Source organism: Mauremys reevesii, linkage group 11 (assembly GCF_016161935.1).
Source record: "Mauremys reevesii isolate NIE-2019 linkage group 11, ASM1616193v1, whole genome shotgun sequence".
NCBI lineage: Eukaryota > Metazoa > Chordata > Testudines > Geoemydidae > Mauremys > Mauremys reevesii.
Genome location: NC_052633.1, coordinates 3263882 through 3276275, shown reverse-complemented (window position 1 = coordinate 3276275; position 12394 = coordinate 3263882). Strand labels below are relative to the sequence as shown.

Below are 12394 nucleotides of genomic sequence, written 5' to 3'. Positions count from 1 at the left end.
ACAGAATTCCCTTGGAGCAGTTAAACAAAATAAAATAGAATATAAGGAAGTAGAAGAGGGGTTGGGGGGAAGAAAGTTAAACTGTCCTTGTTATAATTGTTAACTCTGATCGCTCAAGTAGAAGACGGGCTGATTAAAACTCCAAACGAGCCCCTAGCTCGCTTAAATCTCAGAGTCCGGAATGATAGAATCAGAGGAGTTTATTCATACCATTAAGCCCCAGAGAACTTAATTGAAAGAAGAGCATAGCCCGGACCTTGACAAGCGGGAGGTCACAGTAATTGCTGCCGGACATATTTAACATTAAGATAATCAGGCCATTAATTACCCTTTGGATCATTAAATCAGCCAGTTGCAAAATGAAATTTCTGCCTCTATTACTCACTTGAGAGACCACAGGGGTGGCTTTTAATTTATCAGTGAGCTTGAGATACAAAGGACCAGGCTTGGGGAGGGAGGAAAGGGGGAGAGAAGGGGGTTTGCTTCAGCAGAGGCAGGAATATCAATCCGCCATGCTTGGTGATCGTGGCAAATTAACTAGGTAAGATAACCTCAGCTTCTAAAGGCAGAAGCTGGGGGTATGTAAATAGATGAGGGCAGACAGGGAGATCAGAGCCTGCACACCACTTAGCAGGATAATAAAGGAAATCATCCTTGATTATCAGTGCTAATTTGGACACTGCCGGTAGCTTGTTATGCGTGTTCTGAGTAGCATTTAATTAATTCAATTGCTTGTTAATGAGGGAAGTGACATGTGGGGAGCAGATGCCACCCAACTGCAGATGGGCTCTGGTCAGCCCATCACAATAAAGTCTTTTTTTTTTTTTTTACCCCTTCTCTCCCTCCCCCCAGAAAATGGGAAAGGTGTCAAGCATGAAACAACATTCAAAAGGGACAAAACACTGACCTCATCAGGCCAGGAGCTGTTAAGAAATAATAAGACCTGACAATTTTGGATATATGGGTACTAATGTTCCCTGAGGCTGCATTTGTAATGGTGCATCCTTATGCCAGAAATTTGAGATTGACATGGCTATACTGTGATCTTAGGATCAAGCTGAACAAAACAAAGAAAGGTTGATGTGGACTATCTTTACACATTCAGCATAAGGTACAGGGCTCCAAGTGTTCTCAGTTTTGATATATTCACCCTTTATCAATATTTACAGTGTGCACAAACAGGAATGAACTAATATTTGAAGAAAAAGGGAGGACAAACTTATTTAACCTATAAATCAGCTTCTGGTTAACCCGAAGAAACCTTCAGTACCAGGGGACCAACACATCCTCTGTAGTGGCCATTATCTTTGTATTGTAAGGAGATGGTTTAGACTTTAGCCTGGAGTTTGGTATATTTAACAGACTTTTTTTCCCCTGCCAAACTGCATAATGTTTTCTCTGAGACCATCTGGCTCAGTTCATTTGAGAGTGGGGGTCAAACTGGATTTCACATTTTAAGGTAAAGGATAATTTCAGAAACTCTCAACTCCTAATCCAAAAGTTCTCAGACTGAATTCAGAACCTTTTCATGTTTCCTCTGAGCTTTGCCAAATAGAAAAAACACTGTGTAAATGGACTACCTGGGAGGAACTCTAAGAGAATTGATGCTGGTGCTGACTTTAAAGTCATACTATATTTCTAGAGTGCTTGTAGGAAAAGAGGAAGTATATACAATGTAGGGGATAAAGCTTTATTTTTTCCCCACCATCCCTAAGAACTTCAGCTACGACATGTTTTGTAATCAACGCTGAAGGAAAGGCTGTAAATTTTTAAGGAAAATATTCCTCCTCATTCTTATGTCAGCTGAATGTGAAAAATGGACTGCAGAGTCCAACACATTTGTTGTACCCATGTTCAGAAGCGTGTATTACGCAGTATAACACAAAAACAAACTAAGTTGCAGGTTTCTGCTTATCACTGCATCAGGAGAGCTTATACATTTCAGCTGGTACACAAAGGTAGCTACCAGTATAGTGTTCACTCATTGTACACATCTCAATTTTGGGGTAAATTTTTAAGTGGGAATAGAGGGTCCTGAAAATCTGAAAATCCACAACAAGGCAACTCAGAAGTTGGGCACTCAAAACTTGTATCAATTAATAAACATTCCTGAAAATGTTGGCCTTAATGAAAATAAGTGCACAGAAAGCATCACTGCCAGCATATACTGCTTCTCTTATGCCTTCTGGATTGCTTCATTGTAGACAGTGCCAAAAAAATCCTCAGGCCTGCAGTCATATGGGCAAGAATGGTGCATGCTGATTTTTACATATGGGCTGTCAAGTGATTACAAGAATTAATTGCGATTAATCGTACGATTAAAAAAATTAGTTGTGATTAATCGCACTGTTAAACAATGATAGAATACCATTTATTTAAATATTATTGGATGTTTTCTACATTTTCAAATATATTGATTTCAGTGACAACACAGAATACAAAGTGTACATTGTTCACTTTATATTAATTTTTCTTTACAAATATTTGTACTGTAAAAAACAAAAGAAATAGTATTTTTCAATTCACCTAATACAAGTACTGTAGTGCAATCTCATTATCATGAAAGTTGAACTTACAAATGTAGTATTATGTACAAAAAATAACTGCATTAAAAATAAAACAATGTAAAACTTTAGAGCCTACAAGTCCACTCAGTCCTATTTCTTGTTCAGCTAATTGCATAGAAAAACAAGTTTGTTTACATTTGCAGGAGATAATGCTGCCTGCTTCTTGTTCACAATGTCACCTGAAAGTGAGAACAGGCGTTCACATAGCACTAGTATAGCTGGTGTTGCAAGATATTTCCATGTCAGATTTGCTAAAGATTCATATGTCCCTCCATGCTTCATCCACCATTCCAGAGGACGTGTGTCTATGCTGATGACTGGTTCTGCTCAATAACAATCCAAAGCAATGCGGACTGATGCATGTTCATTTTAATCATCTGAGTCATATGCCACCAGTAGAAAGTTGATTTTCTTTTTTAGTGGTTTGGGTTCTGTAGTTTCTCCATTGGAGTGTTACTCTTTTAAGACTTCTGAAAGCATGCTTCACACCTCGTCCCTCTCAGATTTTGGAAGGCACTTCAGATTCTTAAACCTTGGGTCAAGTGCTGTAGCTTTAGAAATCTCACATTGGTACCTTCTTTGCGTTTTGTCAAATCTGCAGCGAAAGTGTTCTTAAAAATAACAACATGTGCAGACTCATCATCGGAGACTACTATAACATGAAATATATGGTAGAATGCAGGTAAAACAGAGCCAGAGACATACAATTCTCCCCCAAGGAGTTCTGTCACAAATTTAATTAACACATTATTTTCTTAACGAGCATTATCAACATGGAAGCATGTCCTCTGGAACGGTCGCCAAAGCATGAAGGGCATACAAATGTTTAGCATATCTGGCACGTAAATACCTTGCAATTCCGGCTACAAAAGTCCCATGTGAACGCCTGTTCTCACTTTCTGGTGATACTGTAAATAAAAGGTGGGTAGCATTATCTCCAGTAAATGTAAACAAACTTGTTTGTCTTAGTGATTGGGTGAACAACAAGTAGGACTGAGTGGACTTGTAGACTCTAAAGTTTTGCATTGTTTTGTTTTTGAGTGCAGTTATGTAACAAAAAAAATCTATATTTGTAAGCTGCATTTTCATGATAAAGAGACTGCACTACAGTACTTGTATGAGGTGAACTGAAAAATACTATTTCTTTTATCATTTTTACAGTTCAAATATTTGTAATAAAAAATAATAATATAAAGAGAGCCGTGTACACTTTGTATTCTGTGTTGTAACTGAAATCAAAATATTTGAAAATGTAGAAAACATCCAAAAATATTTAATACATTTCAATTGGATTCTATTGTTTAACAGTGCAATTAAAAGTGTGATTAATCATAATTTTTTTTTGAGTTAATCACATGAGTTAACTGCGATTAATCAACAGCCTTAATACACACGCACACACACACACAAGTAAAGGTCCACAAAATAATCCACTATTCTGATGCAACTTCAAAACAACACTGACAAAGGCACATACAAACATAATGTATGTTTAATGAGGATTCCAAAGGCCGACTTCCATCACTTACCTTCAACAATATCTTCACATTCTTTTATCAAGTAAATTCTGTCCACCCGCCCACTGCTACTATCCACAAACCACTTCAGTATTACACCATTCAAAATCAATTTTTTAAGTGTGTGCTTAAATAGTATCAATAGCAATTAGAGAGGAAAATCCTGATTTCACCCTCAGATCCGGTTAATTGTTGCAACATTGATCTACTCTAATTTGACTTCTCACTCCAAATTAAACCCACATTACTGAGGGAGGGATTGAGGGCAAATCACCCCCCTAGACAATAAATTTAATATTGAATACACCTGAAAAAATGGAAGTTGTTGCAGGATCCATACCAAAAAGATTTTTTTTCTTCCTGGGAGTAATTAAAAGATGCTTTTCTTGACTAATGATCCCCCTGTTTAGAAATGGGAAGTCGATACTCCTTCAGCAGCAGTCCGCTTCAATTTGTCACAATGCTCCAGAAGTTTGAACGGCAGTTCTCAGGGCTGCTGATAATTGCTGGAACCAATTACAAGCTTTCTAAAGCTGACCTAATCAGGGGCCCATGGACAACAATCAGAAGGCCAGCTGTTCACATTTTCTTTCTAGTTTCACAAATTCTACCATATTGTTCCCCCCTCCAACAAAGTTTCCATGCTTACTAATAACACACATTTCTTTCTTTCCTCATCATTTTCATACAACTGTCCTTAACCCAAACTTCAGCTTGTATAGATTTTGGCTGCTTATTTACTCAGGAGTGCTTCCTTTAGGGAGCACATTACACCCGTGTTCCCATAGCCTGCACTGGCTTCCAATTTGTTTCTTGGTACAACCCAAGGTGTTGGTTTTGACATATAGCCTCTAAATGGCCTGGAGTCCTTGTTATCTCACAGACTGTCTCTGACCCCTCATGTAACACCGTAGACTTTAAGATCAGCAGAAGTGTTTGAGCTAACAGCCCCCGGTATAAAGCAAGACTGCCAGTGGCAGGAGATTTTCAGTGAAGAATCTTCAGCGTTGGAACTTATGTACCCCAGTCTGATACAGCCTCCATTTGTTGATCTTCAGAACATGTTGGAAAGCCTGTCTGGTTTCCAAGTCTTCCTCAAGGAGAGGTTTGAGCGGGTCGAGAAGGAAGAATTTTAATGAGAAGGTTTTTGGTATTGATACTGGTTCAGCTCCATTTTGCATGTGTACCTAAAAAGCATGCAGCTCCAGTCCTGGATAGGCACACTTCAATAAACTGTATAAAATGAAATGTTTAGGAGATGACAGTCTTGCCCTTTCCCACTTTCTGGGAAACAGCTTTTCACATATTCTGTGTTTTACTACTGACCAGCCCACAATTCTATCCTAAAGGACCTGCATGTCTCACCCCCTTACACTCTTTCCACGGAGGACAAATGCATGGGACTCCATTTATGGCCAGTCAATGATGCTTCTTAACATGGTGGAAGGACTGCTCTCGAAATGATGTCCAGCACTTTCAGCTTCTCCTGGTCCAGTGTGGAAGAGACTGGAGAGAATGTCTTTACTACAGTACTTCCTAAAGTTTTACCTCAATGCTGCCTTGAGCATCCTTACATAACGTACTCTATTTGTGGACCAGAGTCAATCATTCTCCTCCCTCCCCTACCCCAAGCCTGCAGGCAGCCATTGGTAGCTTCACATCAGACAAACTATACTATGAAATGGTGAAACCCATGTAGCACTGTTTTCCTTAAAATCAACACTTCCTTGCACCATTTCTTTTGTAAGCAGTATTATTTTGTGAACCATGCCTGTCAGAGAGAGACAGAGTTTATGTTTAATTTATCTTATTTAGGGTTTTTTTGGGGATGGGGGAGGGGACAATCTCATAGACTTTAAGGTCAGAAGAGACCATTGTGCTAATCTCTTGTAGAATGTTTAATCCAGCTTTTCAAAGTGAAAAGACAGGACATCTGTGGATGCGGGGAGCAAAGAAAGCTTTTGGTGGGGCTACAGAGGTTCACACAGGAGAATTTTAGCAGCTGGGAGGAAAGAGACGGATGTCCAACTCATCCATACTCTTATACAGGTTCTTATACTGTCCTCATCACCACAGTACAGTAACTCCTTACTTAAAGTCGTCCTGGTTAATGTTGTTTGGTTGTTTCGTTGCTGATCAATTAGGGAACATGCTCATTTTAAGTTGCGAAATACTCCCCTATAATGTCGTTTGGCAGCCGTCTGCTTTGTCCACTGCTTGCAGGAAGAGCAGCCCGTTGCAGCTAGCTGGTGGGGGCTTGGAACCAGGGTGGACCGTCAGTCCCCCATCAGCTGCCCGCTCCTCTAAGATCCCTGTGCAGCAGCTGCCCAGCAGGCTAGCAATTGCCGGCAGTACAGCTGTCCCTCCCCCCACTGCCATGTGCTGCTCCTGCCCTCTGCCTTGGAAATGCTCCTCGGAGCCTCCTGCTTGCTCTGTCAGGGTGTCCCCCTTCCCCCTGCTCCTGCACCCCACTTACCCCATCTTCATAGTGCAAGGGGGACACACGACAGGGCTCAGGACGAAGGAAGCTTCCTAGCAGCAGCTGCCGTCTCAGCTTGCTGATCTACTTAAAAAGGCAATGTACTTAAAATGGGGTCAGCGTACTTAAAGGAGCAGTGCGCATCTCTCTCTCATACACATGGCATGTGTCTCTGTCTGCCATGCTGTCTCCCCTCCCTCCATTTGTGCTGCCTTGTAGACATTAACAATGAGTTAACCCTTGAGGGCTCAGCCAATTGCTAGTTCATCATTTAGCAGTAAGGCATTCCCTGGGAAATATCCCACCCTCCGACTTCACCATCTCAACCAAGCTTCACAATCATCATTGCTGTGTACAGTATTAAATTGTTTGTTTAAAACTTATAGTGTGTGTGTGTGTGTGTGTGGTCTTTTGTCTGGTGAAAAAAAATTCCCTGGAACCTAACCCCCCATTTACATTAATTCTTATGGGGAAACTGGATTCGCTTAACATCGTTTCGCTTAAAGTCGCATTTTCCAGGAACATAACTACTACGTTAAGCGAGGAGTTACTGTATCTGAGCATCTTCCAGAAGTGCATTGAGTGACATGAGTGACACAGCATACATGACTGTCATCTGTTTGTTCTCTCATCCTCTCAGCAGGGGGAGAAGTGTGTGCGGTAGCATTTTTTAAAAATTAAAAATATTTATATATACACACACACAGCTGTATGTTTATGTTAGAGCAGGGGTTCTCAAACTTCATTTTATAACAATCTCTTTCTGACAAAACAAATGACTATATGACCATGGTGGTGGTGGTGGTGGGGGAGGGGGGCTAAGTCTGACCCTGCCTGAGTCACCCCCAGGCAGGAAGGCCAAAGCCCCAGGGCATCAGCCCAAGACAGGGGGCCTGTAACCTGAGCCTCAACACCCAGGGCTGAAGCTGTCAGGCTTGGGCTTGGGTTTCAGCCCCAGGCCCGAGCAAGTCTAATGCCTGCCCTGGTGACCCCATTAAAAGGGGATCGCAACCTACTTTGGGGTCCCAACCCACAGTTTAAAAACCGCTATGTTAGAGAAAGACAAAAGCAAAAGAGACGCACCTTACATTCAGAGCAGAAGGTGATGAGGTTTGTATTCATCCTTCATTTGTTGGCTGATTTTATGGGAGATTAATAGATAATATGGGTTACAGGCTCGCCAATTAATCTGATCAGAAGATAATAAGGTTCTTGTCCCAGAATCAGGCTACACAGAATTTGCAGGGACCCTCAGGATATATGACAATGAAACTCACACTGAGAACAAAATGCAGCCTTAAGCCTTTTATTGAGATAAACGGAATAGTACATAAGAACATAAGAATGGCCCTACTGGGTCAGACCAAAGGTCCATCTAGCCCAGTATCCTGTCTTCCGACAGTGGCCAGTGCCAGGTGCCCCAGAGGGAATGAACAGAACAGGTCATCATCAAGTGATCCATCCCCCATAGTTCATTCCCGGCTTCTGGCAAACAGAGGCTAGGGACACCATGCCTGCCCATCCTGGCTAATAGCCATTGATGGATCTATCCTCCATGAATTTAGCTAGTTCTTTTTTGAACCCTGTTATGGTCTTGGCCTTCACAACATCTCTGAAAATGACTCCAAGATCTCTTTCCTGAGTGGTTACAGCTAATTTAGACCCCATCATTTTATATGTATAGCTGGGATTATGCTTTCCAATGTGCATTACTTTGCATTTATCAACATTAGTAATTGAATAGTAATCAACTAATAATCAGATAATCAATTACAAAAGCAATACTAGCAGTACATGTGGTATGATATACTATAAAGGTTTCTTGATTAATATACTCACACCCTTCCTTGATAACCTGGTGACAAGAGAAAAAGACCAGCCTTGCCTCTGGCACGACAAGAGAGTTTCATGGTCCAGGTTCCTCAAGTCTTGAGTGGGAGGTGAAGAACTTAAGAGCTAACAAGGATGAACTACCAGTCAACGAGCAGAACCTACCCAACATGGTGGGCTGCCCCTCTTATAGGGCCTGAGCCCTAAGTGCCCTCCTTCCATGTCCAAACTTAATTTCCTCACCTACAAAAATGTTAGGGTATCCTTACTCTATAGGCCTGCATGTCCATGTGTATTAATGACATATTTGTAACTATGAGTGACCATTAGCTCATCCTCACCTCTGTTATTTCTGTTCTAACTGGTTGTTTCCCTGTTCTTTGTGGTGTACGTGTTAAATCTGAAAAAGGCCAAGAACTTGGGTGGCCTTACCTACCAACTAGCTCTAAATATGACCATTTATCTATGTTAAAGGTAACAAACATATATCCTGTATGCTTTAGCTCATCGCCACCTATCTAGGGTACAGGTCTCAAACATAAGTATGTTAACCTGCCTTAGCTTAACATACAGGATGTTGCCTGTACGTTCCTTGCATTCCAGCTAACATACTCCAATACAAACAGCCAAAATACTCTGATACAAATTGATAAAGCCATTATAACAACAAATAACAAACCTATAATATAACAAATGATTAAACTCATAAGAAAAGATATACGGGTAAGCAAGCAGGCTAGCCCTATAGGCTAACATTGCTGTGAGAGTTAGTTCCACAGCCGTGGGCTGGCATCTCTAGAACAGAGGAGCTTTACAAGTATGTAGAAAGTTCCATTGTGCTAGAGTGAAGTTGTCAGCCACGGTCCTCATTCCTTACCTCTCCCCAACCAATCTACTCCCACCTGTTTTCTAAATGAAACCCAGGACATGTTACCATGAAGGGTGGAATGGGAGAAAACACTACGTATCCTTCTGACTCTTTTCTACTGTTTGTTCCCCAGTGTTAGTCTCTCTTCCTGCATTTCCTAGCATGTGTCTGCAGGCCCTGCTCAGAGGCTAGAGGGGTATGTGGCAAGCAAGTGGGAGTGTGGGTCAGTGGGCGAGGTGAGTGGAGTGGGAAATGTGAGAAATTAAGCAGGTCTGTGGGAGAGAGAGGAAGTGAGTGGGTTGGGGGAAGTGGAGATATTGGTGGGGCCATGAAAGATGAATGACCATGTCGGGGTGGAGGACGAATGGGTAAGTGCAGGAGGATGAGAAAGCAGGGAGGCACTAGTGATTCCCTCCCGCCTCTGCCCGATGGAGCTACTATGGCTCACTAAGACGGGTAGCCACTAAGCTGTGAGTGTCTGAGCTGCTGGCTCCTTATGTGCCAGCCAGCAGACCTCAGGTTCCAAGTTGTATGAAGGACCAGTAAGCCTTAGTGTGTGGAGGGGAAGCTCATGCAGCACTTTGCTATGGCTCAGAGCAGACTGACTTTCCTTCTGCTAGTGGTTTCTCCTTCTGCTCTTAGCCTCCAAACCCCATGATAAAGTCACCCAGCCACTATAACTCATAACATCCAGCTCTCCATCTAGATTTCTGCTCTCCCCTCCAACTCCATAACCTATCTCATGTCCCATCATAGGACTTTTTTCTCAAGACTCCACGTCCATACTAGAGTGTCTGGCTGTTGGCCTTCTTCTGTGAAACTTAACTCAGGAGTAACACAACTACTAGCTGAATAATTTGTTAAATTTAAAATTCTAGTGCCTAACTTATGTCCAAGAGGTGGTGAGTAAAACTGTGAAACTTCAAGTATGATTATGATTATTTTACACCAGATGAACCCAATTAAATGTCACAGAACAGGGTTAAACTTCAAAATAGGAGGATTTTAAAATTTTCTTGGGCAAAAGTTATTAAATATTTTACTAAAGGCCATCAAAAATGCAATTGTCCCACGATAGTTATTGTTCCAAATTCTGAGAAACAAAATCATTAATTAAAAGTGTGTAACAGAGGGAAGTTAGTCTTGTTTTAAGCTAAAATTTCAGCACAACCTTAACTATGCTGTTGCTACCAATGCCTCCATTATATATATTTATACACACACACACGGAGCCTGAAATGAGCATTTATAAATGTGCACGATACCAGTGTGTTCAAAAGTATTAACTTTTAATTACCCTAAAAAAAAAAAAGTTACTGACAAATACAAAAACAGCTGGAAAACTACACTATAAAATACATACATAAGGGAATTGTGTAGATGCAGGGACAGCTTAAAATAAATTCTAAGTACGGAATATAAAGAGAAAATGCAAACCTCCAACCAAGCCACTGTCAGAGAACTGAATTATTTGACTTCAACACTAGTGTTCTCCTTCTATTGAGATCTTTTTTGGGGCCTGGGTTTACCAAGACAATTTCTTTCATTTATGATGTCCAGCCTTACAGCAATCTTTAAAAACATTGTGAATTGAAATATTGAGAGTGAAGCCTATCTTTAATATTCATAATCGATAAATCTTTCCAATGCCTCATTATTAAAGATCTATAATCAAACAAAACAGAACAATGTCTTCAGATTAAGTCGACAGTTATTAGATAATGCTGCTGATTTAATAATATTTTAAGATAGATCTAGTTTAATTTGTGAAATTCTTAATGTATTTGATCTGTGTAACAAATATATGCACACATATACAGGTTCTATGCATATGAACTCCATGTGTATATCTGAGTATGCACATATTTAGATGGACAGTTGTGTATATAAATAGCCTGATTAATACACTGCCTTCATTCTCTAAGATGAACCAAAGGTGGCACCACAAATTCATTTTTCAGTACTAATGAAATAATGCAGTACGATATGGTTGACTTTATTACAGTCAACAGGACAAATCTATTTATCTTCTGTAGTAGGAGGCACAGGTATAGATTCAGTTATCCTTTCGGTAAATCTGGTATTGGATACAATAAACTCCAGAAATGAAGCATATGCATTTAAAAAAAAAGTAGAAGTCACCCTTCTGTTTTATTCTCTTACATCCAGGAGGCAAACACTGACAGCAAGTGCGAAACCTCCATCATAATATCTGATACCTGGGGACTAAACGGTGCTCAGATGCAGTCAGCTCTACACACTAGCCCCCTGGAGTGTGGCACTGTGACAACTGCAACACATGCACTTCTGAAGGCAACTTAAAAGGTTGGACTAGCTGGGCAAGGTAGTCCAGGCTCCTCCTCATGTCTGAAATCTGCTCTACTGATATAGAGACTGCCAAGCAAGTATTTCTTAATTGTTCAGTGTGAATATCAGCTCTTACATTTAACACCCATCACGGTTAACATTTCTTTCTAAACCATTTAAACTTTTTTCTAAGCCATTTGCCACTGACAATATGGATGCAATACAAAAACAGTCTTAGTTTTCTTTTAGGATAAACTATAGTGAGAGGATCTTCTGCATGCTGGCCTATGATTTGTAGATAAAATATTGTATTAGTTATGGAAAAACATACACTTACCCAAAAGTTTGACTCCTTTACATACATTGCATAAGGAAATTAAACAGCCTTATTTGGAAGAGAACTCTCAGAACAATAAGAGCAATAACATCCATCCCCAAGAATTCACAGTTAGGTGTAAAAGACGACAGCAATTTGCTGGGTTAGCTTGTGACTATGGAAAGCACGTTGCTAATTACAGTAAAGTATCCAGAGGGTAGATTTACTGATTTATCAAAAGCTAAACACACAAACAGTCTAATGAAAACGATGGAACAAAAGTTTGGGAGGCTTAAATTTCCCACTGTTTCCAAGACTTCTAAACTGCTGAGGCAGCCTTGGCAAGCACAAAAGTTACCAAGCTCACTCAATTTTTGGCACTTTTTGGTCAGACTTCACGTTAACCTGACATATGCTAAAATGGTGCCTGAAATTTGGCTCCTAGAAGTCAATATGTAGTAAAAAGTGCTAAGACCTAGCAAGCTCCCCTTGAAAATCAAGGCATAGATT

At 40.5% G+C, this 12394-nt stretch overlaps 1 protein-coding gene across 13 annotated transcripts in view; it reads right to left on the bottom strand.

Moving 5' to 3' along the window:
• AGAP1 (ArfGAP with GTPase domain, ankyrin repeat and PH domain 1) overlaps positions 1 to 12394 on the bottom strand; it is a 634072-nt gene that overhangs the window by 41512 nt on the left and 580166 nt on the right. Inside the window, exon 19 of one of the 13 annotated variants that reach the window (XM_039494097.1) lies at positions 10793 to 10926. The exons of the other annotated variants lie outside the window; for them this stretch is intronic. Coding sequence (XP_039350031.1) covers positions 10836 to 10926 — 91 coding nt within the window. The 3' untranslated portion in view covers positions 10793 to 10835. Of the gene's footprint in view, positions 1 to 10792; positions 10927 to 12394 lie in introns of those variants that run through there. 13 annotated transcript variants of the gene reach the window in all.